General features: G+C 44.1%; 1 protein-coding gene across 2 annotated transcripts in view; it reads left to right on the plus strand.

Moving 5' to 3' along the window:
* The window catches only part of KCNH7 (potassium voltage-gated channel subfamily H member 7), a 930,127-nt gene that overhangs the window by 552,435 nt on the left and 351,561 nt on the right, over positions 1–26,131 (plus strand). For both annotated transcript variants that reach the window (XM_063933624.1, XM_063933625.1), the window contains one exon: positions 22,897–23,325. In XM_063933624.1, the coding sequence (XP_063789694.1) occupies positions 22,897–23,325 (429 nt within the window). The remainder of the gene's footprint in view (positions 1–22,896; positions 23,326–26,131) is intronic.

Genomic DNA, 26,131 nt, shown 5'->3' on the forward strand with positions numbered 1-26,131 from the left:
CAGCAGGGGGCAGCTCCCGTGTCAGGCTCCCGGCTGCGACCCGTGCTCGTTAGTGGAAAAGGGGTATTAGTAAAAAAAAATTGATCAGTTGTTCTCTTTATATACGGTATGCATACCATAATATAGCACAAACATAAAAATTCTAGAACATATATGTAGATTACATTGGGATCATTATCACACAACTGGCTGATGAACAAAGAACATCAGGCAGAATCCAAGAAAGCATGAGAGAGGATGATACTATGCAAAACATGCTTTGAGACTTATTAAATTGGACGTGGCTAATCATACCAGTGGATTTGGCTTTATTTAGGCATATTTCTCTATATTCATACTCTCACAGTAAATATCTATTCAATGGACACTTAAATACAAAACAGCATTCAATTCTAGGGAAGACTAGTTATTTTTTTTCAGTAGTAGTGACAGGCTCAGAATATATCCAGTGGCCTCATTAGTAAGAAAAGTGCATAGCAAGTCCCGTAGGTCATCATAGTATAGAAACGAATCAAGGGTGTCCACTAGTGATGAGCTGATTCGGTTTTACCGAATCCGCTCATCACTAGTGTCCACTGGTATTGAATATGTTATTTGTTCAAGCATCAAACATACAAGGAAAGGTTGTAGGCAGGATAAACTTTACGTTGACTAGAAATTTATAACATGATATGTAGGATTAGCAAGAAGAACGAGAGTATACTACCAAACAAAGAGAGCCAGCGCAGTGACACTTTATTCTACAGCTCCACCTACTGTCCCTTCAGTATAACTTCTCATGTCATACATAGCCTATATCTGTTGTCATACTCCAACATCCACCATATTAAGGGCCTGATTCTGAGTCGCATTGCATATGCATTCCGATAGTCTGCGCACAGAGTTGGAGGAACATTATTATAAAGGTATTAGGCATGACAGGGAGGTGGCTATTATGATGAATGGAGATGCTGCGCCTTATGGAAGTGTTGTGGGAATGTCACGGCATGTCACTCAAAACAACCAATCCCTCACACATACTCAGATAAAGAATCTGCATCTAGATTAGAGCTGATGCAAGTTTTGATGGCGACATCTAAAGATGCACCAAGCAGTGTTTCAGTGGTATTTGACGCTACATAGTCGACGCCTCAGTCCTTCCACATTCAGACTCACGGCTGTACACCAGAGAAGGGCTTTGTAGCAGTATCCCGATGATAGGTCGACAGTTAAAAGGTCAACAGTCAGTAGGTCAACACCAAATGGTCAACGTGCATATGGTCAAAAGGGCGACAAGTTCAAATGGTTGACCTGGCAATGGTCGACACAGTATATGTTGACATGAGTTTTAAAAAAAAATTAAATGTTTTTCGACGTTTTCATACTTTACCATCAGTTCACTAATTGGGGTTCCATGTGCTGCAAGGTAAAATTTGACATCTAAAAATACATGAAAAACTCATGATGACTTTTTCATGTGTCGACCATTTCATTTTGATGTTTTGAAAATGTCGACATTTCACCATGTCGACCTTGTGCACGTCGGCCATTGTCGACCATAACCCTTTGTAGGCAGCATTTGCAAGAGTCACAGATGCAGCTGTACCCATGTGTCCGACTCAGAATAAAGCCCTAGAAGTAGTGTCTAGCCCATTTTTCAGTAGTCCTAAGTGTCCTGTAAGTGTCAGAAACACAAACACACTTCACATGTTGCATATGTCAGTGCATATCCATCTTGCGCTGAATACTCAATAATACCTATTTGAAGAATATTTTGGCTTATTGGTCTTAATTCATAGTTTTAAGCTATGCTGATGTTTTGGTAATTGAGTGACTACAGTCAGACTGCGCATGCTGCAATCGTATTGCGCATGCTGAAAGGCAATGAGGATACAGTCGCAAAGTGACTCATAGGAAGTGACCGTTTGGTGGTGGTAACATGGTGTTAATGGGGAGTGGTTGAAAAAACTCAGACGTTTCATGGTCGTTTACGGGGCGTGTATGTTACGTCAGCTGCGAGTTCTTGTGTACAAAAACTGTCTGCGTCACTACTACTGCGTGTAGTCTGAGTACCCATAGACCGCCTCGAGCAGTCAGTGTTTAACGTTCTTGCGTATTGGCTGCGTATGTGTATGCAAATTGGGAATGAGTTGCGTTCGCTCCAGTGAGCATCTATTTTAGTGTCTGGGCAGCAGCTTCACTTGCTAACATTAGCAGTTACGTAGCGTAGAAAATCGCAATTACATTAGCATACAATTCTAAATAAGGCCCAGTGACACTATCAGTATGCCCAGAGTGATTCTGCGACAACTATTACTCCTACAAATCCTAATAGCTACTGTACATACATTATTCTACTGAATGCTCACAAACAAGACATCTGGGGAGAACAGAACACTGCGCTCCCATATATCACACACTTATGTATAATATTTCTATCTAGTTTATTAAATACATGCTTATATATTTGTGAATTTTACAAGTTTCGTGTCTAGTGTCTGTCAGGCTTAACAGATTAGTACTTAAGGCCAGTACATTTTTAAAGTAGCTGTCGTGATTTGTACATCAGTATATATATATATATATATATATATATATATATATATATAAAATATCAGGTCCACACTCTTTGCTTCAAGACTCAACCAGGCGGTGCTCTATAAGGGCCAATCCAGGCCTATTCATAAAAGTTCAGAAGTATAGGCACTCACCACTATTCACCAATGTAGTTTTATTGTATCTCACAGGTATGCCATAGCAGTGGCAAACAACATCCCGTATCGGCGTTTCGGTCTTTTGTGGACTTTTGTCAAGATAAACATTAAAGAATTAACCACCCAAAAATGGTATATTATATATCCACATCAAACGCCGGCACTCGGTCCGCCCCACAAGGCTACCTTGCTCTGGTGCCCTCCACTGGGGTCAGCACCCCATACATATACAGCAGAAGAATGAGGTGGCACTCAGAGACTGAAATAGCAAAGTGACTTTAGTGCAAACGCTGCATCAGCAAATCAACGTTTCGGGGTATTTCACCCCTTCGTCAGGATAACAATACAGTGCATAGAAACGTACATTTATAGACACACTCACCCCTTACGACCTCCCCCATGCCTGGCTACCGCTGGCCGCGCCGTTCCGGTCCCGTTCGTCCGCCCACCTGGAGTGACCACATCCGCCGGAAGTGGCGTCACATGGTGACGTTCCGGGTCCCGGCCGCGTTGCCCCGGTAACCCTGTAAAAACAAAAACAAACTTACAGAAACACCGCTGCTGATGTGCCAGAGGGTGTGCACATAACTATATAGTGTAAGAGGACATACCGTTGGTGTCCATGTCTAATGAGGTACTAAACACATAAAATACTGACCACAGACCACATAGTGTAAAAAACAAGTGCAACAAAATATATAGAAATTGGTGCAATACCGTGAACCCACTCTCAAATATATGGGTCTCTAAAATCAGTGCTCACATCAAGAAAGCAAAGCAACCCAATGGCTGCTATATATAACAATGTCAGTGTATGCAAAATACTCACACCCCCTGGGCTTACAGCGGTGTTGGTGTATCACAGAAAAATATCCCACGATGTGACATAAAACCCCTATTTAAAAAAATCATTCTACATTTTGGGCCCGCAGGACACTAACTAAATCCTTATACTACTGTGCCTTCCCAATCCAGTATCCATGAAACATGACAACATAGAAGCACATGTAAACTCAACACAAAAAGGAATTCTGTTACATTATTTCACTTGATTCCAACTGTTTGAACAACTACATGGCTACCTTCTCAGCCTTCACTCCAACCTCTACCTCTCATGTATCCCTACCCTATAAGAAATTATTGAGGCCCAATGATTCATTCAGGCCCTTGGGTCGGAGAGTGTCCAGCCTGTAGATCCATCTGGATTCTAATTGAAGCAGCTTAAGGGACCTGTTTCCCCCCCTAATGGACTCAGGTACATGGTCAATCACCCGATATCTTAGGGTTGCCATGCCATGTTTAATGTCAAGGAAATGGCGGGCCACAGGTTGGTCACTAGAACCGGTGTTAATGGCAGCCCTGATGGCCTGTCTGTGTTGCGCCATCCTTACCTTAAACTGGCATTCCGTCTTGCCTATGTAATAGAGTCCGCAGGGACACATAATTACATAGATGACAAATTTCGAGTGGCAAGACAGCGGCCAGTTTATCGTGTATTTCTTGGCAGAATGTGGATGTCCAATGACATCGCTAGTGGACATGTAGCTGCAAGTTATGCATCCAATGCACTTGTAGCAGCCATTGGCTCTACTCAGAAAATGTTGTGGGGCCTTTTTCTTAAACTTACTGAGATCAGTTTTAACCACGAGGTCCTTGATGTTTTTACCCCTCCTATAGCTTGGCATGATCCTAGTGTTTTTTAAGGATCTCAAGTCAGGGTCCGAGGTGACAATGAGCCATAATGCCTTAGCCCTTCTGCTGGTGTGACGGCTGTTTGTGTCATATGTATTGACCCATGGGAGCCGGTCCTTGCCTTTTGGGGAAATCATGTTAGTTAATAACTTGGTTCTTTCTTGTGATAGTGCTTTAGCACGAGCTGATTTTAATAAGGGCAAAGGATATCCCCTCTGTAGAAACTTGTTCTCCATGAGATCCAATTGTGTCTCAACATCCTCAGCTCGGCTAGTGATTCTACATACCCGTAAGAACTGCGAATAGGGTAGCCCATGAGTGGAGGGAGTGGGATGGAAACTGCTAAAAGTTAAAAGGTGTTCCTATCCGTGGGTTTAGTAAAAAGGTTGGTGATAATCTCACCATTTCGGATGCTGATGGAGATGTCCAAAAACTCAATGTGTGTGTGGCTGCTGTTCATGGTCAACTTAATAGGACTGGAAGAGTTATTCTGTTCCATAATTATCTCACGGAGTGTCTGCTCACTCCCTGTCCAGAACATTAATAAATCATCTATGTACCGGTAATATAAGAAAATTTCCCTAGTTATTACCGGATTCTCAAAGAACAAACTTTTTTCAACATCCCACATGTACGTGTTGGCGAAGGCCGGTGCCACTGCTGACCCCATCGCACAACCCGTTGTCTGTCTGAAGAACTTATCCTCAAGCAAAAAATAGTTGTGCGTGAGGGTGAATTCCAGCAATTGAATAAACAGTTCTACATCAGGCCCGGTATAGGCCATGTTTCCTATCAACAGTCTCCTCACAGCCTGCAAAACCCCATCATGAGGGATGCAGGTGTAGAGACTTGTGACATCCATGGTCGCCATTAGCATGTCAGCTGGCACTTTATCAACCTTTAAGAAATGTCTTAACAACTCATTAGAATCTTTTAAATGTGTGAATGTTTGTTGAATGCACGGCTGAAGGTATGCGTCAAGGAAAATTGCCAACGGTTCGCACAGAGACCCCCGGGCCGAAATGATAGGTCTCCCAGGAGGTCTCTGTGCGTTTTTGTGGACTTTGGGAAGTGTATAGAAAATTGGTACCACAGGATATTCAGTGGTGAGTTTTTGAATGACAGTACTGGACAGCAACCCTTGTTCACCTGCCTTTTTAAGAAGACATGACAATTCTTTTTTATATGACAATGTTGGATCCCTGTCTAACACACAATAAGTATCCATATCTCCTAATAATCTGTGGCATTCCTCCACATAGTCAACAGTGTCTTGAACTACCACAGAACCCCCCTTATCCGCCCCCCTAATGATAATGTCTCTTGCTTAAAGCTTTGAGGGCAGTGTTCTCTTCTTTTGAAAGATTATCAAACATGTGGGGTGTTTTTTCTGTACCGGCCAATTCTAATAATCTGCTGAAAGTTTTCAGGGACGAATTGGTGGACACAGGGTCAAATCGGGAGTTTGGTCCCAGTTTTTTAATTCTGGCTTGAAGAGTACTACCAGATACAGCCTTGGGCTGTTTATCAAAGTGTTCTTTCAACTTCAATGTTCGATGTAATCTGAACGTATCAACTTTCCACTGGAATTTATTGGGTCTGTTAGTAGGTACAAAAGTAGGTCCCTTTTCAAGCACACTTACTCAGCAGGGGAAAGAGGGCTGGAGGACAGGTTAAAGATCAGGTCCTTCTTGCTCTCGGGGGCCTTCCCCTTCTTTTGCCGGTTTGTTTGCCCGCCCCTTCTGGTACATCTACCTCTCGAGCTGCTACAATTGCCCGAGTCTTTGTCCCTAAAGGGGTTGCCTGTGCCACTCCCCTGCCATTGTTGCCCTGTTCATCCGAAACGCTGGCAGAGGTGGTTCCCTGGCGTGCAGTGGGGTATCTTGGGCGAAATCTTGGCACCCTGTTTCCTGGGGTCTGACCTCCCGTGCTGCCCAACCATGTATACACACGATGTTGTGCGTAGTCCTGTTGGACCTTTTGTAATTTTTCCCTTTTAAACTTCAGTAGGTCAATCCGGTATTGCTCAACTTGTTCTCCCAGCTTGGTCATCCTGATCTGGTCTGCAGCAAATGCCTCACTGTGCTCTGCTTCATAGTTACTGATCTTATCTTTAGTCACCGTGTACTCCCTGGTAGCTTCCTCGATGACCAAAAGGAGCAAATCCATGGAGCACTTGTTTAGCACTGCTATCCATCTTTTGCAGAAGTTGATGTTATACCTGCCAATCGTTGGTGCATTGTGTATGCGAAATCCCCTCGGGATATGTTTGGCACGGTAATAGTCTGAAAGCGTGCGACTGTGGTAGAGGTAATCCACCTCCCTCTTCTTTAATTTAAATAATTCACGAAAAGCATCGTCATTCGTGGTGGCTGGACTGTCCCCAAAAGCGGATTCCTTAGTGAGTATCCCTTCCGCCTCCATATATATATATATATATATATATATATATACAGCAAGGTGGCACTCCTGGACTCCGCTCTTTAGTGAAAAAGGTGTTTTATTTTTCAAAGTTTTCGGGGTACTTCCCCCCGTCATCAGGACACTCCAAACATTTTTTGGTGTGTCCTGATGACGGGGGTAAGTATCCCGAAACGTTGAAAAATATAGCACCTTTTTCACTAAAGAGCAGGAGTCCAGGAGTGCCACCTTGCTGTATATGGATATATATGGGGCTGGCTAGCCCGTGGGAGCTCACCCTGGCAGGTACCTGCATCACTGCTATCAACGGAGTGCCGTATCTGTGGTATATAAATCACAGAGACTCTGTACTCACTGTATTAAGTAACAATAATAAATAGGGGTATTGATCAATGCATTTAAGCCTGCAGCCCCCAGCTATGGACCTCACTATAGTGCAGGTCCTGCTCTATTGCTCCAAAAAATAGCTATCATATTATACCCCTTTCACACCGCACAAATAACCCGGTATATTGCTGGGTCGATGTGCGGTGTGAAAGGGGAGAGTCCCAAATTCCCCAGTCGCTTGACCCGGTATTTCAACCTGTGAATAATGCAGGGAAATTCCCAGGTTATTGCCGGGTCAGGTGCGTTGTGAACGGGTTACCCAGGTCGTTGTGATCTGGGACCCGTTCACACTATGGAGGAGGCAACGTTTAGATGATATCATCTCCAGGTGCCGCCTCCACACCCGTCCCGAATGATACCAGCCTCCAAGTGCCACCTCCGCCCCGCCCTTGATGGCAACCCGACCTGGCATATTGCCAGGTTGTATTGCCAGTCTGAAAGTGGTCTCATGGCGTGTTGCATCCGGGAAGGACCCGTGCGCAATTCCCGGGAGCGACCTGCCATTGCGATGTGAATGTGGTATTAGTGTCTAACTTTAGGTATGTTAGCTGGTCTACAGCTCACAGCATCTTTGCTTTTAAAAGTGAGGCAACTACCAACACACTTGTTGTAAAACAGCTGACGGGGGTAACACCTGAAACGTTGATGATATGCAATAAACCGCCACAGATATATTGAACATATTGGCTGTCCTGGAGTGCCGCTGCTTCTGTTGCGTATGTTGGAGAGGTGCTGTCCTCTCACAGAAGGCACACAGGCAAAGTATCCACGATATACAGTGGAGTGCCGGATCCAGCTATATTGTATATATATATATATATATATATATATAAAAGACAATTCCTGAGTGCGCTATATTTCTTCTATAGATTGAACGGAAGTCCTTCCAAATGGATATATCTTAGAAGATGAGGTTTTCTTGATTCCAACAGTGGATAACCCCTCACCAAAAAGTCACTCAAACAAACAATTAGAATTAAATTATTTAATAACAAAATAAATTCATAAAAATCCTTATACAGAAGGTCTTATACATGAAAATTTTTTGGTGATTCCATAAATATCCAGTAGGTGATATAGATGTACGAACTCCCTCACCTTAACAAGGTGTAAACTTGGCACAAGGGAGCGTTATCATCAACTGGATTACTGATTCATAGCTGATAATCCCAACGTGTTTCGTCTGTTTGACTTCATCAGGGGTAGGAAAAAAAAAAATGGGATCAAAATATTACATCAATGGTTCTGCAATAAGGATGTTTAAAAAGCGACCTTTATATAAAGGCAGGCTCTTCATATATAGAAGGAAAAAATGGACCTTAAAAAGTGGTTTCCCACTTTGACTCTAATAAGAGCCTTTTCATCTTTAGTACTGGATCAACCTAGACGCATGAAATTATTCAGTGCACTGGATTAAAAACATTTTTATAAGAAGATACGGAAGCATCAAAAGGTATATCCAGAGTAAAGGTAATTGTTATAAAACACTGGAACTTCCAGAAGGACCCACAGTTGTATCATAAAGGATCTCCCAACCTGCAACCATGGGTGTGGAAATTTCAGGATTCTGAACTACTAAAGATGAAAAGGCTCTTATTAGAGTCAAAGTGGGAAACCACTTTTTAAGGTCCACTTTTTCCTTCTATATATGAAGAGCCCGCCTTTATATAAAAGTCGCTTTTTAAACATCCTTATTGCAGAACCATTGATGTAATATTTTGATCCCAATATTTATTTATTTTTTCTACCCCTGATGAAGTCAAATAGCCGAAACGCGTTGGTTATATCAGCTACAAATCAGTAATCCAGTTGATGATAACGCTCCCTTGTGCCAAGTTTACACCTTGTTAAGGTGAGGGAGCTCGTACATCTATATCACCTACTGGATATTTATGGAATCACCCAAAAAATTTCATGTATAATATTTCATAAGACCTTCTGTATAAGGCTTTTTATGAATTTATTTTGTTATTAAATAATTTTATTCTAATTGTTTGTTTCGGTGACTTTTTGGTGAGGGGTTATCCACTGTAGGAATCCAGAAAACCTCATCTTCTACCGTATAAGATGGGTTCACTACGGTATGCCGGCAGTCGGGCTCCCGGCGACCAGCATACCGGCGCCGGCTTACCGACAGTGTGGCGAGCGCAAATGAGCCCCTTGCGGGCTCGCTGCGCTCGCCATGCTACGGGCACGGTGGCGCGCTACGCGCGCCACGCTATTTTATTCTCCCTCCAGGGGGGTCGTGGACCCCCACGAGGGAGAATAAGTGTCGGTATGCCGGCTGTCGGGATCCCGGCGCCGGTATACTGTGCGCTGGGATCCTGTCAGTCGGCATACTGAAGACCACCCGTATAAGATATATCCATTTGGAAGGACTTCCATTCAATCTATACAAGAAATATAGCGCACTCAGGAATTGTTTTTTCTGTTTATGTAAATTTGAGATTTGGCAACAGAGATCTCACCTGTAGTGCTGCTTTTTTCCTCTGGGCGCAAGATAAGGATTTTTGGTGTGATATATATATATATATATATATATATATATATATATATATATATACAGGTTGAGTATCCCTTATCCAAAATGCTTGGGACCATCCGTATTTTGGAATAATTGCATACCATAATGAGATATCATGGCGATGGGACCTAAGTCTAAGCACAGAATGCATTTATGTTTCATATAGTCATATACACCTTATACACACAGCCTGATGGTAATTTTAGCCAATATTTTTAATGACTTTGTGCATTAAACAAAGTGTGTGTACATTCACACAATTAATTTATGTTTCATATACACCTTATGCACACAGCCTGAAGGTCATTTAATACAATATTTTTTATAACTTTGTGTATTAAACAAAGTTTGTGTGCATTGAGCCATCAGAAAACAAAAGTTTCCCTATCAAACAAAAAATTCTGTATCTCGTGATATTCCGTATTTCGGAATATTTGGAATATATCTATAGATGTAACATTTGTAGTTAAAATATATATATATATATATATATATATATATATAAAACAAAAAAATGACTTAATGTGGTTGCAAGTAAGAGCTGAAATACAAGGCTACCGTATACAGACATGCTGCTTTCAATAGGATTATTTTCACAGAGATTTACGTTTTACATAGCACATGGCAAAGCTGTTTCTCTCCAAGCTATAAATAAAACCATGGTGAGCAATCTTAAGTTTAAAAAAAAAAAAAAGTATTGCTGGTTTCTCATAATGTTGGTAGAACACAACATAACTTATCCCATGAAGTAGTTACATTTGGGCTTTGATCCAAATACACACAGAGTTTTAATTGTATCTGATTAGCATTTTGACAAATAACTGTATAACTCTGTATGGGATACTAAAAGAGTATTATTTAGCCTGGCAGTGCCTCTTTTGATTGACACTTTTCATAGTTCAGAAACAAATTAACTGTAATGCAAGATTAACAGCAACTACAGCTACTGCAGGTGATGTGGCAGCTATGGGTGCAAAACAGAATAGGGCTCAAGTTTTGTAATGTTGAAAAGGCTTTTAGGGATGTAGTTACAATGCTGCCAGACAGGGCGGCTGAAATACCGACGCCAGGAATCCTGGATGCTCTTTTAGCGCGACACTCTCGCGTCCTGCTGTAGTGGGTGGGAGGTTAGGTATAGGCATTAGAAGGGGGTTAGGGTCAGAGTGCAGGTACAGGAAGGGGATGGTTAGGTACTGGGTAGGCGGGTTAGGTTAAGGTACTTACAAGGGGAGAATAGGGTTAGGCACCAAGTGGGGAGGTTTAGGTTGGGGCAGTGGGGAAGGGAGGGTTAGGCACCACCGGTGAGGGATAGGGTAAGGCACCACCGGGGAGGGTTAGGGTAGGGTAGATGGGAGGGTTAGGGTACTTTTGTGGGGCTGTCAGTATTTTGATGGTCAGGATGCTGCTATCGGTATTCTGACCACCAGCATCCTGTCCATCGATATATCATACCGAATGCGGCTTTAAATGCAAATCTCTGAGGGGTTGTTTTCTTCTGATTTAAGTTCTTCAGGGGCAGGGTTGTCCATGTCATATTTAATGCAGCTTGATTAGTGCATATCTGTACTGTACCCCAATGACAATAATTGGCACCTGATATCATTAAGAGAAAGTATGCAGTGGATGACTGTGATCCTAATTAACAGCTGCAATCGTATGTCATGAGCAAGGAACCATTTTGGGTGATTCTGGTCATGTGATCACCCCAGCAGCAAATCACGGTGAGCAATATCAAATGTAAAGTTACGTAACAGGGCCATCAGATGTAGCTAGTGCAGCCTATTGTGCTGATTCAGAGGTGGGCAGAGACATATCCGTGACTGCGTCTATTCGCGGCTTTGTGCATCCAAACGTGCAAGGGTTGAGATGCCCATTGTCAGCATACGTAGGCTCTGAAATACTGATTGCTGCATCTTTAGATGTACCATCGGTCACACCATCTAAATTTACACCAGCCCTATGGCAGCTGCACGTTCTCCATCTGTGTATGGCCTCCTATGCGATCAGGTGAGTGCCGGTGTATGCACCATCATGCCTGCAACACTCCCATACAGTGCCCATAAGATGGAACATCTCCATGTGTGCACTAAGCCCATTCTCACTAACCACCCAGTAACACCCATCACATTTCTGATACCATGCGACCATGCGAGACGATCACTACACCATTCTTGTGTATACACTCTGTGTAATGTATTTGTCACAGGGATTTACCTGCGCGCAGAAGCAAACAAACACTAAATACATGAATATGGGCATTGTATGCCGCTCAGAATTATGCCCTGGTTGTGCTATGACATTGACTCTTTCAAAGCCAGGTATTGTGCAAGATAGATGCAGAAAAATCCATTTGCAAATCACTCAGGTGACACAGAGTTGAGGATGGTTATAACTTCCCAGACATTATTCCAGAAATCCTATTGATTCTTACTTTGGTTCATATCTAGTGACAGATTAGGACATGTGCAAATAACGAGCCTGTCAAGAACTTGGTGAATGATTCATCTGACTGTAGTACCACAGAACTCGCAAAAGGGCATTGCCAGGTGTGATGAGGAGTTATTTGCCGCCACCCAAATATGATGTCAACTTGGCAGCTTCCACGCATTGACTAATCAACACCGCCCCGTTTATCTCTAACCAATCATTAGTAAATATTGTTAAACATTTAGGGCCTGCTATTTTGCCTTTTTGTGCCGCATGACTGTGTCTTTATGCTAATGCCACAGCCAATGAGCTTCCTACTGAGAAACCCATCAGCTGTGTTGCTAATCTGTCGCTGTGAGTACAAAGAAGCACAATCAGTTGCAACATCGCTCATTGTACCAACCCTATGGAGGCACAGAATGTCTGTCTGAACATGGCTGCCAGTCACTGGCTGAGACACACCCGTGACATGTCTGTGTCTGATTAGACACCCCCTGTTACCTCCCAGGATCACCCACCAAAACTGCCTTTCTTTACATTCAAATTCGTTCTGTGACCGACGCTGGTTTCTATCAGGACACGTGTGGCAGTGTGATGCCACAACAGCGTCCTTCTTTGAATCAGGCCCTTAGTTTCCAACTGACACAAAAAGAGTATAGTGATGCACTAATGATGGTCATTGAAGACTTAACCATCAATGGTCTCCATCGATGGTGCCATTGGTGCTTAACATCAATTGCATGAAACCAATAATGGAGGAAATTATAAATGGTTTCACCCATCGATTGACATGCCTGCTCTGTGACAAGCCAAATCAGTGGGCCAATCAGGGAAGGAGGTAGGGCTTAATATTGCACGGGGGAGGGGCTTAGCACCATACTTCCTGCACTAGAAATAAAAATATTGCTGCCATCGGATCTCCACCATCGATGGAAATCCCCATTGACCATAGTGGGTAAACCATCGATGGTTGTAAACCATCAATGGACAATAGCCATCCTTGCAGTGAACAGTTATATGGAGTACCTGGCAAGTCTGGTACAGTGATTGGTAGTCAGCTCAGGTTCTCAGTTTTACACAATAGAGAACATTATCAGTAGTAAAGGATACTGGCCACCTTTGACTCAAACTATGATAAACCCAAATCAAAAGAGAGCCAGCGCCACATTAACAGAGCACAGGAGTGTGGCAGAGACTGGCAGAAGCAGCTGCATGCAATGCTACGTGCTAGCAGTGGTTTTCAGGGAGGGTGTAAGAATGACAGTCGAATAGTGTGAGGATACAAATCAGACAGCCCCAGAAATCCCAGAGTAGTGTGTCAAAGGAAACACTTAGCCCTTTGTGGTTACCCCCTAATACAGAAACCCTTCACCTTCTGTAGTACTCAATGCAGAGAAGCATTCATGTGCAGACAATTACATGCCTTTAGAGTTTATGCAGCTGTTTATCTCGGATGACTGTAAGCTTTAATTATAGAGCAAACAAATGTTCTGCTCCGCAGTTCATAGCTGGAAATCCCACATACAGCTCTGCAAGTTCTGAAGGCCATCTACTGTGCCAGAACACAGAAGGTTTAGGTGGCTTACAACAGAAAAAACCCAGAATTAAGGTCTTATGGTCTACACATCCCATATAACACGTAGTCATATATTCTGCATTGAAGGCCAGGTCACATTATGAAATCATTATACAAACCACGGACAAGTGATATCCCTGTTTAATGTAGTACAGTTGGATGCGGTTAATTTACCTACAGTTAAAATGCTGATTGTCAAAATGCCGACACCCATTGGCCAACATTTAAAATACCGACAAGGTCAAAATACCGACATTTAAAATGTCGACAGGTCAAAAAGTCAACATGAGTTTTTCGTGAGTTTTTTCATTGAAACCAACTTTTTCATACTTTACCATCCCAGTGGACCTGGAGGGAGAATATAATAGTTGCCCGTATGCGCTTGACATGTGAGGGGGCGCAGTACACTTATACGGTGACCATGTCGACCTATGTCTACATACACACCAAAAATCCAATGTAAAACTTGCTGACTTTTTGGGCTGTCGACATTTTACATATCGGAATTTTGACCTTTTCGGTATTTTAAATGTGAGTATTTTGATCATGTCGGGATTTTGACCTTATTAAAATTTTGACCACTGGTCAATTGATGTCGGTATTTTGACCGTCTGGATTTTGATTGTAGGTATTTCATACTAAACCCAGTACAGTATCTTAATATGTGATGGGGTGCAGTTCTCTAGTTGCCCATATTTTGTGGAAGATTGAATACTGCACCCATAGAAGCTTTGCATGATGTGTTTCGATGGGATGTTATGGTACTAAACCATTGCTTCTTTTTAAGTTGCAAGAAAAAAGAATGAATGGGGGTGATTTAGATGTTGTTGGATTGAGCATCGATGCTGCTTACTCAGAAGCAGCAGCAATGCAAGCATATAGTATCAGAGAATGCAGCATCAGATCATCTGCGACACCATCGGCTGGCTGAGTAGCCCACGAGGTTACGCACACCTTGCAACTGCAGCTCCGTCGTTAAGGCCAGGAAATCTCTTTCGGAATACGGAGAACCTGGCCTTGGAACTCCCACAAAACTAAGGCGGCATTCCTTAATTTGAGAAACAAAGCCCATTGCCGCCCCTCCCCCAAATGGCTGCAGACTGTCAATCCACTGACGCCTGAAACCATACTGCATTCAATGACGTAGGACCCATTCTGCACATGTATAGTACGGGTCCAGCAAATACGCAATGTACCGCACATCAGTGCATTGCGTAGTGTGTTCTACTGTGCGAGTCTCAATGTTTGCAGTATAGTTATATAATTCGTACATACCTGTACATGTACCCGCACATCACGCTTAATTGAATCTGCCCCCTTGCATTAAAAATACATTGCTGTAAGGCAGCATTTGTAAAAAATAAATACCATTTACATTCTTAGCTGCTTAATACAAGTGAACTTAAGCAAAACAACACACAAGTTTCAGTGCTCCATGATTTCTGGTTCCTGTGACATGCCTAGATAGCAAGTAGTGTCCCACATGTTATTATAGCTATAGCTGGAGCAAGTATCTGAATATGTGTTGTAGTGTATTGCTACAGATACATACTGCATGTCATGAAAACAAATTGTAAAAACATTCCATGGAGGAGTATGTGAAAGCATGTTTGTATTATTTTACTTACATTTTCAAATAGAGAAGAAAATCAAGATTTACAAATGTTTAAAATAATCACAGAGGAATAGGGTTATATGCTAAGATAGGGTTGTTGCAGTTGTATCAGAAGAAAATAATTGTAAAATACACACATTTGTTTCTAGACCATATCTTGAACAAAACATATAGTACATAGGGCCTGCTTCATGTTCGTAAGTAAAGCACAAAAAAAGCAATTAAAAAAAAAGCAATTAAAAAAAAGCAGCTGCTGCGACCAGGGGCAGCGACGATCATCTCCCGGCCAGCCGCAGGAGCTGCGCTGGCCGGGAGTTGCTCCACAAGTACAAAAACATTGCCGATGTGCGATGCTTTTGTACTTGTGCGGGGGGGGGGGGGGGGGCGGACTGACATGTGGGGCGGACTAGCCCTTTGCTGTCAGGGAAGATGATCGTAGCTGTGCTAAATTTAGCACAGCTACGATCAACTCGGAATGACCCCCTTTGTGTCTAGAACAAACCGTGTTGCCATGCAAGGGGAGCAAATACATTTCTATTTTTTTCTGTGCAGGGTAAATACTGACTGCTTTTGCATGTAGCCCACAGCTGTTAGACAGCTTTAGTTTTACACTGCAATTTAGATCAGTTTGAACAAACCCCACAAAACTCTAAATCTCTGCACATGTTACATCTGCCTCACCTGCAGTGCAACATGGTTTTGCCAAGTTGCTTTTTTGCTTTCCTTACAAACATGACAGTTCCATATTGTGGTTCCATCTTATTCAAGATAAAAAAAATATATGTATATCTAGAAATGGCATTGCCCACCGCGTCCAAGCTCCGTAGTGCATCACATTCCAGCGTTTGATGCATTTTCAGAGGTCTGACCACAAATCTGGCATTGATGCATCCCATCCCTTGAGACATTGGGGTGGGAGGTTGATACCTCTAGTGTGGTAATGGGTGTGGATCTGGTTCTCCACATGTAGAAGATCGCTGTGTGTATGCAGATGGGGATATTGTTTTGTGGGGCCGTTTATTCTGTGCCAGCATACTTCATCTATTCTTTCATTCTTCTTTATTTAGTTAGTGTTAGGGTCTCCTGCCCTGTGCTGCCACGTCGTCATGGCAACCGGGAGACAAGTGCTAGCGGAGTAACCTGAGTGCAGCTGATACTCCGGTTCGGGTCTTTTGCTGTGCAGTGGTTATAGGCTCTGTGCACGGCAGGGGATCCGGTGCTGGTTTTTGTGCTCACAGTCTGTGAGGTCTGAGTGGGGCGTGGACAGCACCTGCTTTATAAGGCCTCTTCTCAGGGTAAGCAGATGCTGCTGAATCTTTGTTGGTTAGTCAGTTCCTGAAAGTTAACCAGTACTGTGTAGCTTTGTATTTGTTTGTTGCTTACTGCAAATAGGCCTGGGGATTTGGTATTACACTCTGCCAATCCAGACCTAGCAGTAAGACTGGAGTCAGTCGTTTAGCTTGCTGGGGTTCTGTTACTACTCTGTGAACTTAGCAAGTTTGCGGCTGTATTCTAAGACTTGCCTGTCTAATCCTGTCTCACTGTGCTAGGTGTCAGGGGTCAGTTTAGTGGCAGTAAGCTGAACCTGTGCACTGCAAGTGAGAATTAGGATTGTGGAGACTCTCCTTGTGTCTATCATTCCATCTCTGACCAAGGAGTTTACTGCCACACCCGTTGGTAACCCTTTAGGGTTTTGCTGTTGCCCTTAGCAACAGCATTTCGGGTTCTCTACGTATTAAAACACAACATCTTGCTTTTCCCATCTGAGCATTTCTAATACAAGGGAGATACCCAGTTCCTTAGCCTCTGGGCTTCTCTGTTCACTTTGTGTGTATTTTGTTACCCTATCACCTTCTGTGTACGTTATGTCATATTCCCCAGTCTGTCTGTGAGTCCATTTGTTTTGCATAACAGTTCAAACACCAGTACATTCCTGCAGGCACTGGAGTGCATAACAGTTCTGACACCAGTACTTTCCTGCAGGCACTGGTGTGCATAACATATTCAGCAGCCTAATACTCCTATTGAAATTTTGTGGGAATATGGTGCATACCCCTCAAAATACGTTGCAACAGGTGGTCGATCAGGTGCAGGTCCTGACTCGACAATTTAATGATTTGTCCATTAAAATGCACACCTCCCAGGCTGCTGGCGGAGCTCCCGCAGCAGCAGCACCTGCAGGGGTTAAGGAGCCGAAAGTAAATCTCCCGGATCGTTTTTCTGGAGATCGCTCGCAGTTCTTTTGTTTCAAGGAGAGCTGCAAGCTATACTTCCGGCTTAGGCCTCAGTCTTCTGGGTCGGAGATTCAGCGGGTGGGCATAGTGATTTCCTTGCTACAAGGAGACCCACAGGTCTGGGCATATGGGTTGCAGCCTGACTGTCCGTCGCTTAAAAGTGTTGATGCTTTTTTTACGGCACTGGGCATGTTGTATGATGACCCTGACAAGACGGCCTCAGCCGAGGCTCAGATTTCGATCCTTAAGCAAGGGCGAAGGCCAGTTGAGGTTTACTGTACGGAGTTTCGGAGGTTGGCCCATGATACCCAGTGGAATGACCCAGCCCTGAGACACCAGTACCGAAGAGGTCTTTCTAACCAGATAAAGGACCAACTGGTACAATATCCCTTGCCTGATAGCTTGGATCAGCTCATGCAGTTATCCATCCGGGTGGATAGACGGCTGAGAGAGCGTAGGCTTGAAAGGGAGACTGAGATTTCCTTCCTTCCCAAGGGAACCTCAGACTCTGAGGAATTTTCCGAGGAGCCTATGCAGATTGGGGCTACCCGCCTCTCCTCGCGTGAGAAGATGCGGAGGAGACAGCAGGGGTTGTGTTTGTACTGTGGGAATAAAGGTCATGTGGTAGTATCATGCCCAGAAAAGCCGGAAAACTTCAGGGCCTGAGGGTGATGGGAAATATCCTGTCAGGCCAGAAGTCAGAATTTCCCAAGAAGACTTTTATCATTCCGGTGACCTTGAAGATCCTCGGTCAAACTGTCAAGACTGAGGCCTTTGTGGACAGTGGGGCCGACGGGGTTTTTATGGACCGCCAATTCGCCCTGAAACACTCTGTTCCCTTAGTACCCTTGGCATCGGAAATTGAGATTTGTGGGTTAAACGGGGAACCATTATCCCAAGGTAAAATTACCTCTTGCACTAGCCAGATTTCTTTGTTTATTGGAGCCACACACTCTGAAAAATTGTCCTTTTATGTGACTGTCTGTACTTTTGCCCCATTGGTGTTGGGGTTACCCTGGTTAAGGGCCCACAATCCTCAATTTGACTGGGTCTCTGGGGAGATTCTTAGTTGGGGTTCTGATTGTTTCAGGAGTTGCTTGAGCCTTCCAGTCAGGCTCTCGCAGCTAAGTTTGCCAGGATTGCCAGGGTGTTATGCAGATTTTGCGGACGTGTTCTCCAAAAAAATTGCAGAGGTACTACCTCCCCATCGCCCCTATGACTGTGCCATTGATTTGTTGCCAAATGCTAAGCTTCCCAAGAGCAGGTTGTACTCCCTGTCACGTCCTGAGACTCAGGCTATGGCAGAGTACATTCAGGAGAACTTGGCTAAGGGATTTATCAGACCTTCACAGTCTCCAGTTGGGTCGGGGTTCTTCTTCGTGGGTAAAAAGGACGGTTCGTTGCGACCCTGCATCGACTTCAGGGAATTGAACCGTATCACGATTAAAAACTCATACCCACTGCCTCTCATTTCGGTCTTGTTTGACCAGCTTCGTACTGCCACCATTTTTTCTAAGATTGACCTACGCGGTGCGTACAATCTAATCCGAATAAGAGAGGGGGATGAATGGAAGACTGCCTTTAATACCCACTCAGGGCATTATGAATATTTGGTAATGCCTTTTGGGCTCTGTAATGCCCCGGCAGTCTTCCAGGATTTCATGAATGATGTGCTCAGGGAATATTTGGATAGATTCTTAGTTGTATACTTAGATGACATCCTAATCTTCTCCCATTCCCTGGAGGAACATCGGAAGCATGTACGCTTAGTCCTCCAGAAACTCAGAGACCACCGGCTTGGGGCGAAGCTGGAGAAGTGCGAATTTGAAGTTCAGCAAATCGCATTTCTAGGATATATTATCTCCCCAGAAGGTTTCCAAATGGAGGGTTCCAAGGTACAGGCAGTCCTGGATTGGGTGCAGCCCACTAGTTTGAAGGCGCTTCAGCGTTTCCTGGGCTTTGCGAATTTTTATAGACGATTTATCGCTGGATTTTCGTCTATAGTGGCGCCCTTGGTGGCACTCACTAAGAAAGGGGCGGATGTTGCTCACTGGTCTTGTGAGGCTAAAGCGGCTTTTGCCCGTCTCAAAAGGGCATTTGTTTCGGCCAAGGTGCTGCGACACCCAGATCCAGAGCGTCCTTTTGTGGTGGAGGTGGATGCCTCTGAGATGGGTATTGGGGCAGTGCTTTCTCAGATGGGAGTGTCTGATAATCGCCTTCATCCCTGTGCTTACTTTTACCGTAAATTTTCGCCTGCCGAGATGAATTATGACGTGGGTAACCGGGAATTGTTGGCTATTAAGGATGCACTCGAGGAGTGGAGACACTGGCTTGAGGGGGCTAAGTTTGTGGTCTCAATTCTCACTGACCATAAGAATCTGGCATATTTAGAGTCAGCGAAGCGTCTCAATGCCAGGCAGGCACGATGGGCTTTGTTTTTTGCTCGCTTTAATTTTTTGATAACATATCGCCCTGGGTCAAAAAACATCAAGGCTGATGCGCTCTCGCGGAGTTTTGCTCCAATCCAGGAGACCACAGAGGAGCCGTTGCCCATTATTTCCCCATCATGTATTAAAGTGGGCATTACCCAGGACCTTTTATCATTAGTCCTTAGAGCACAGGAGCAGGCTCCTCCAGACCTTCCGGTAGGTCTTTTGTTTGTGCCTCCTAGGTTAAGACAGCGAGTGTTCCTGGAATTCCATGCCAAGAAGTCGGCAGGTCACCCGGGTATTGCCAGAACTCGGGAGTTGCTATCTAGGGCGGTGTGGTGGCCCTCGGTGGCTAAGGATGTGGATCAGTGGGTTCGGGCATGTGACATCTGTGCCCGAAATAAGACTCCTAGAGGGGTTCCTGTTGGCCCATTACATCCACTCTCTATCCCATCTAAGCCATGGACCCACATTTCAATGGATTTTGTGGTGGACTTGCCCAAATCCTCGGGGATGACAGCCATCTGGGTTGTCGTTGACAGGTTTTCGAAGATGGCGCACTTCGTTCCACTGGTTGGGCTGCCATCGGCCAGACGCCTGTCTGAATTATTTATGCTGCATGTTGTGCGTCTCCACGGGTTGCCACTTGATGTGGTCTCTGACCGCGGATCCCAGTTTGTGGCCAAATTCTGGAGGGCATTTTGTTCCGATCTCCAGATTTCTGTCAGCTTGTCGTCAGGCTACCATCCGCAGTCTAATGGGCAGACTGAAAGGGTGAACCAGTCCTTGGAGCAGTTCCTCAGGTGTTATGTCTCCAAGTGTCAGACTGACTGGGTTGCTCATCTGTCCATGGCGGAGTTTGCCTATAACAACGCGGCTCACTCTGCTACAGGGATCTCTCCCTTCCTTTGTGTGTATGGGCATCATCCTAAGGCCAATTCTTTTGACCCCCTGGACTCCACGCCTGGTGGTTCCTCTGTGGTTTCGGTCCTTAGAGGTATTTGGCGGAAAGTGAAGAAAGCCCTTGTGTCTGTGTCATTAGTGACCAAAAGGGTTTTTGATAAGCGGAAAAGACCCTGCAGCTTCAAATTAGGAGACTTCGTCTGGTTGTCTACCAAGAATTTGAAGTTGAGACAGCCATCTCATAAGTTAGGCCCCCGGTTCATCGGCCCTTATAAGATCACCAGGGTTATCAATCCGGTGGCATTTCAGTTAGATCTGCCCCGTTCTTTGGGTATCAATAAAACATTTCATTGTTCCCTTTTAAAACGGGCGATTAGTAATCCTTCTTCCAGTGGAAGACCTTCCCCTCTTCTGATACGTGGCCAGAGGGAGTTTGTTGTTGAAAGGATTCTTGACTCCAAGGTGCTTCGGGGTCGGCTGTCATTTTTGGTGCACTGGAAGGGGTATGGCCCGGAGGAGCGGTCTTGGGTGCGCAGTTGTGATCTTCATGCCCCCAGACTGATACGCTCTTTCTTCTCGCAGTTCCCCGATAAACCCGGTGGTAGGGGTTCTTTGACCCCTCGTCAGAGGGGGGGTACTGTTAGGGTCTCCTGCCCTGTGCTGCCACGTCGTCATGGCAACCGGGAGACAAGTGCTAGCGGAGTAACCTGAGTGCAGCTGATACTCCGGTTCGGGTCTTTTGCTGTGCAGTGGTTATAGGCTCTGTGCACGGCAGGGGATCCGGTGCTGGTTTTTGTGCTCACAGTCTGTGAGGTCTGAGTGGGGCATGGACAGCACCTGCTTTATAAGGCCTCTTCTCAGGGTAAGCAGATGCTGCTGAATCTTTGTTGGTTAGTCAGTTCCTGAAAGTTAACCAGTACTGTGTAGCTTTGTATTTGTTTGTTGCTTACTGCAAATAGGCCTGGGGATTTGGTATTACACTCTGCCAATCCAGACCTAGCAGTAAGACTGGAGTCAGTCGTTTAGCTTGCTGGGGTTCTTTTACTACTCTGTGAACTTAGCAAGTTTGCGGCTGTATTCTAAGACTTGCCTGTCTAATCCTGTCTCACTGTGCTAGGTGTCAGGGGTCAGTTTAGTGGCAGTAAGCTGAACCTGTGCACTGCAAGTGAGAATTAGGATTGTGGAGACTCTCCTTGTGTCTATCATTCCATCTCTGACCAAGGAGTTTACTGCCACACCCGTTGGTAACCCTTTAGGGTTTTGCTGTTGCCCTTAGCAACAGCATTTCGGGTTCTCTACGTATTAAAACACAACATCTTGCTTTTCCCATCTGAGCATTTCTAATACAAGGGAGATACCCAGTTCCTTAGCCTCTGGGCTTCTCTGTTCACTTTGTGTGTATTTTGTTACCCTATCACCTTCTGTGTACGTTATGTCATATTCCCCAGTCTGTCTGTGAGTCCATTTGTTTTGCATAACAGTTCAAACACCAGTACATTCCTGCAGGCACTGGAGTGCATAACAGTTCTGACACCAGTACTTTCCTGCAGGCACTGGTGTGCATAACAGTTAGTTCCTGCTTAGTGAATACTGTAGTTAGGAATAGATAAAAAATGTAATCTGACCTTCCTTGTCCCCTTACGCATGTCTTTCTGTCATTATTTTTTTGTTATATTTAAGAGGTTTTACTTGTCACTGGTAAGATGGGTCACATATCAGACTATGGGGAGTTTAAGGGCTTATAGTAGCATTAGTATAAACTCCCAGTCACAACTACAGCAAAAGACTTTAAAGCCGTTGCAACAGCGTGCGACTCTAAATCAGTCCCATAGAGATTATATTGACTTGCTGTATATTCAAATGACCTGTATTGCTGTGTATTACAGTTATTACACTCAGGACCCATGGTAAATTGAATTCTCCATTGTATGCCACAAGGATGACATCTGTCTCTTATACTTATTTTTCAATACAATGTCACTTTTCTCTTTTCAGGGAAATTATTTGGATTCCGGCTACCGTCACTGAGACTCTTGAACTACAGAAAACAGTCGTTACCGCAGGAGGATCCTGATGCCGTCATAGTGGACTCGTCCAAGCACAGCGATGACTCTATGGCTATGAAGCACTTTAAATCCCCTACGAAGGAAAGCTGCAGCCCATCCGAAGCAGATGATACAAAAGCACTAATTGACTCAAATAAGTGTTCACCTTTGGTTAATATAACTGGACCTCTAGACCATTCTTCACCCAAACGACAGTTTGACCAGCTTTTTCCAGAAATGTTGCATGATGGATCTCGCCTATCTCATGCACGGTCAAAAGAAAGTATTTGTAGCATGAGAAGAGCCTCCTCGGTGCATGACATAGAAGGATTTAGCATTCACCCCAAAAGTGTATTTAGAGACCGCCATGCAAGTGAAGGTATGATCACATCTTTTTATGATGAAATATTCATGTATAAAACTGTTTCAAGATTATTACACATTAGCCATTATTACATGCTGATTCTGATGGTTTCATCATTCAAAATCTTTTTATGAATTGGCTCAGATTTTCAGGACTTTGTATTGGTATGTTTGGTAGGGATCCGGTCTGAAGATCCACAGTGTCTAGGTCGACAATGTTTAGGTCGACCACTATAGGTCGACAGTCACTAGGTCGACATGGATGGAAGGTCGACAGGGTTTCTAGGTCGACGTGTGCTAGGTCGACAGGTCTAAAGGTCGACATGAGTTTTTCACATTTTTTTTCTTTTTTTGAATTTTTTCATACTTAACGATCCACGTGGACTACGATTGGAACGGTAAAGTGTGCCGAGCGAAGGCACCATGCCCGAAGCATGGCGAGCGAAGCGGTGCACTAATTTGGGATCCCGGTCACTCTACGAAGAAAACGACACAAAAAAAAAAAAACACCTTATGTCGACCTTTAGACCTGTCGACCTAGCACATGTCGACCTAGAAACCCTGTCGACCTTCCATCCATGTCGACCTAGTGACTGTCGACCGATAGTGGTCGACCTAAACATTGTCAACCTAGACACTGTCGATTTGATGAACCACACCCGTTTGGTAGCATATACCATACTGCAGGTGGTGATGTTGTTGTCATACATTCATGTAGAATCAACATGATTGTTCTTAAGGGTCTCACTTCTGGCACTTAGTCATAGTGCATTTCAGTACATTTATAGAGAAGAACCTGACTTTTTAAGACTTAATAACCATTGAGTGTGTTATTCTCAGGGTCGGCCCGAAGCCAAATTTTTAGGTAAGCGAATATATACTTCGGTGCCCCCCTAATTACTTTTGCGCATGCCAAAGGCACGGGCCCCCAAAATTAAGGGGGGTGTCGCCTCATAGGAAAAGCCCAGTTGTAGTCCCCCTTACACATTATGCCTACCGTTGTAGTGCCCCATACACATTATGCCAACAGTTGTAGTGCCCCTTACACATTATGCCCACAGTAGTAGTGCCCCATACACATTATGCCCCTTACACATTATGCCCACTGTAATAGTGCCCCTTACACATTATTCCCACTGTTGTAGTGCCCCTTACACATTATGGCCACTGTTGTAGTGCCCCTTACATATTAATTTCTTGCTAATGTCCCCTGTGCAGTGCCTGCCTGGAGACTCACAGAGCAGGCAGTAGTGTTGCGCTGTGCCCAGCTGGGCACCACACTGCACTATAGTACTGTGAAGAATGTCAAAATAAACTACCGCTCCCAGCAGCCCTTGCTGTCTGGCAGCAAGGTTTCCAGGAGCAGTAGTTTATTTTGCTTGTACAGTACTATGAAGAAACTTTAAATAATTGCCAACACCAGTGCCTGCTCAGTGAGTTTCCGGGCAGGCACTGCACAGGGAGGCATATCAGATTGGGCCAGGTTTAACGCATTATAATATGTGATTAGTACTGCGCTTGTATGTGTTAGCTGCTCCACTTAAAATGAGAATACCAAAAAAATTAAACAAAGGAGCGCTTGTTATGAATTATGCCGCTCATACCTGTAAAAAGTATGTGGGTTAGTTATAATGTTTACAGCCCCTTTTAGAGGTGATTTGTTTTTTAGGATGAGGATATGGAGTGTTGAGGATTCCAAATGTAAATTGGTCCGGTAACAGAAGTAGGTGATGTTAATGTACAGCTGTCCCGTCCTGTCTAGCCCTGCTGTCCCTACCTTGTACGCCGCTGACCGCGGCTTGCTTCCGGTTTCCGGACCTGGTTTCCAGGAGAGAGAGAGACAGAGGAAGGAGACGCCGTTACACGTCATCGTTGGACGCACGGCAGAGCAACCTGCTCGCATACCGCTAACTGGCGGTGAGGAAACCAGGTCCGGAAACCGGAAGCAAGCCGCGGTCAGCGGCGTACAAGGTAGGGACATTTGGAATCCTCAACACTCCATATCCTCATCCTAAAAAACAAATCACCTCTAAAAGGGGCTGTAAACATTATAACTAACCCACATTCTTTTTACAGGTATGAGCGGCATAATTCATTTCAAGCGCTCCTTTGTTTAATTTTCAGGTTTAACGCATGTCGCTGCCTTTCTCTATGCTGCACCCTGCTCAGCTACGTACCCAGCGTATGCGCAAAATCATCCCTGGTTATTCTACATTGCATGAAATCACTGCATCAGAACTGTGTTTACGTAGCCCAACACACTGTTTAATCTAGGGCATCTGGTCAGACATGTCATCAGAACTATTAGAAATAGGCCTAATATAACAATATTATCAAGAATACATTAGTATTCAATCACAGACTAGCCAGTAATGTTTTCTTTGGGAATGCTCTGTATTTGCGGCTTCAGAGAGACTACTGCACAGTGACATACAAAATGGGAAATGATTCTAGCCAGTAGGGTAGCATGCCACACATCTGATGACCAAACGAGGCTTCACATACTTTAAGAGGCTTTGATCAAACTTTCTAAAAATATGTGGGCAGTCTGAGGAAGATGCTATGTCCCAAGAATATCAATACTCCAAACAAAATAGACCTTTCTGACACATACTTGAAGCAGCCATTTTTGTTTTGGATAAATATTTACAAGAATGCAGCAGTAACAGGGAAACTATTCACATCAAGTTGCTGATTTTACAGTGTTCTCTTTGTCCAGTTTGCTTACATGATATTACAATGGGCTGTGAATAAGAAGGGCATCAACTTTATTGAAGACATGCATCAATATAATTGTCCATTTTTATTGAACAGATAAAAAT

The sequence above is a fragment of the Pseudophryne corroboree genome, chromosome 7 (genome assembly GCF_028390025.1).
Source record: "Pseudophryne corroboree isolate aPseCor3 chromosome 7, aPseCor3.hap2, whole genome shotgun sequence".
Classification (NCBI taxonomy): Eukaryota; Metazoa; Chordata; class Amphibia; order Anura; family Myobatrachidae; genus Pseudophryne; species Pseudophryne corroboree.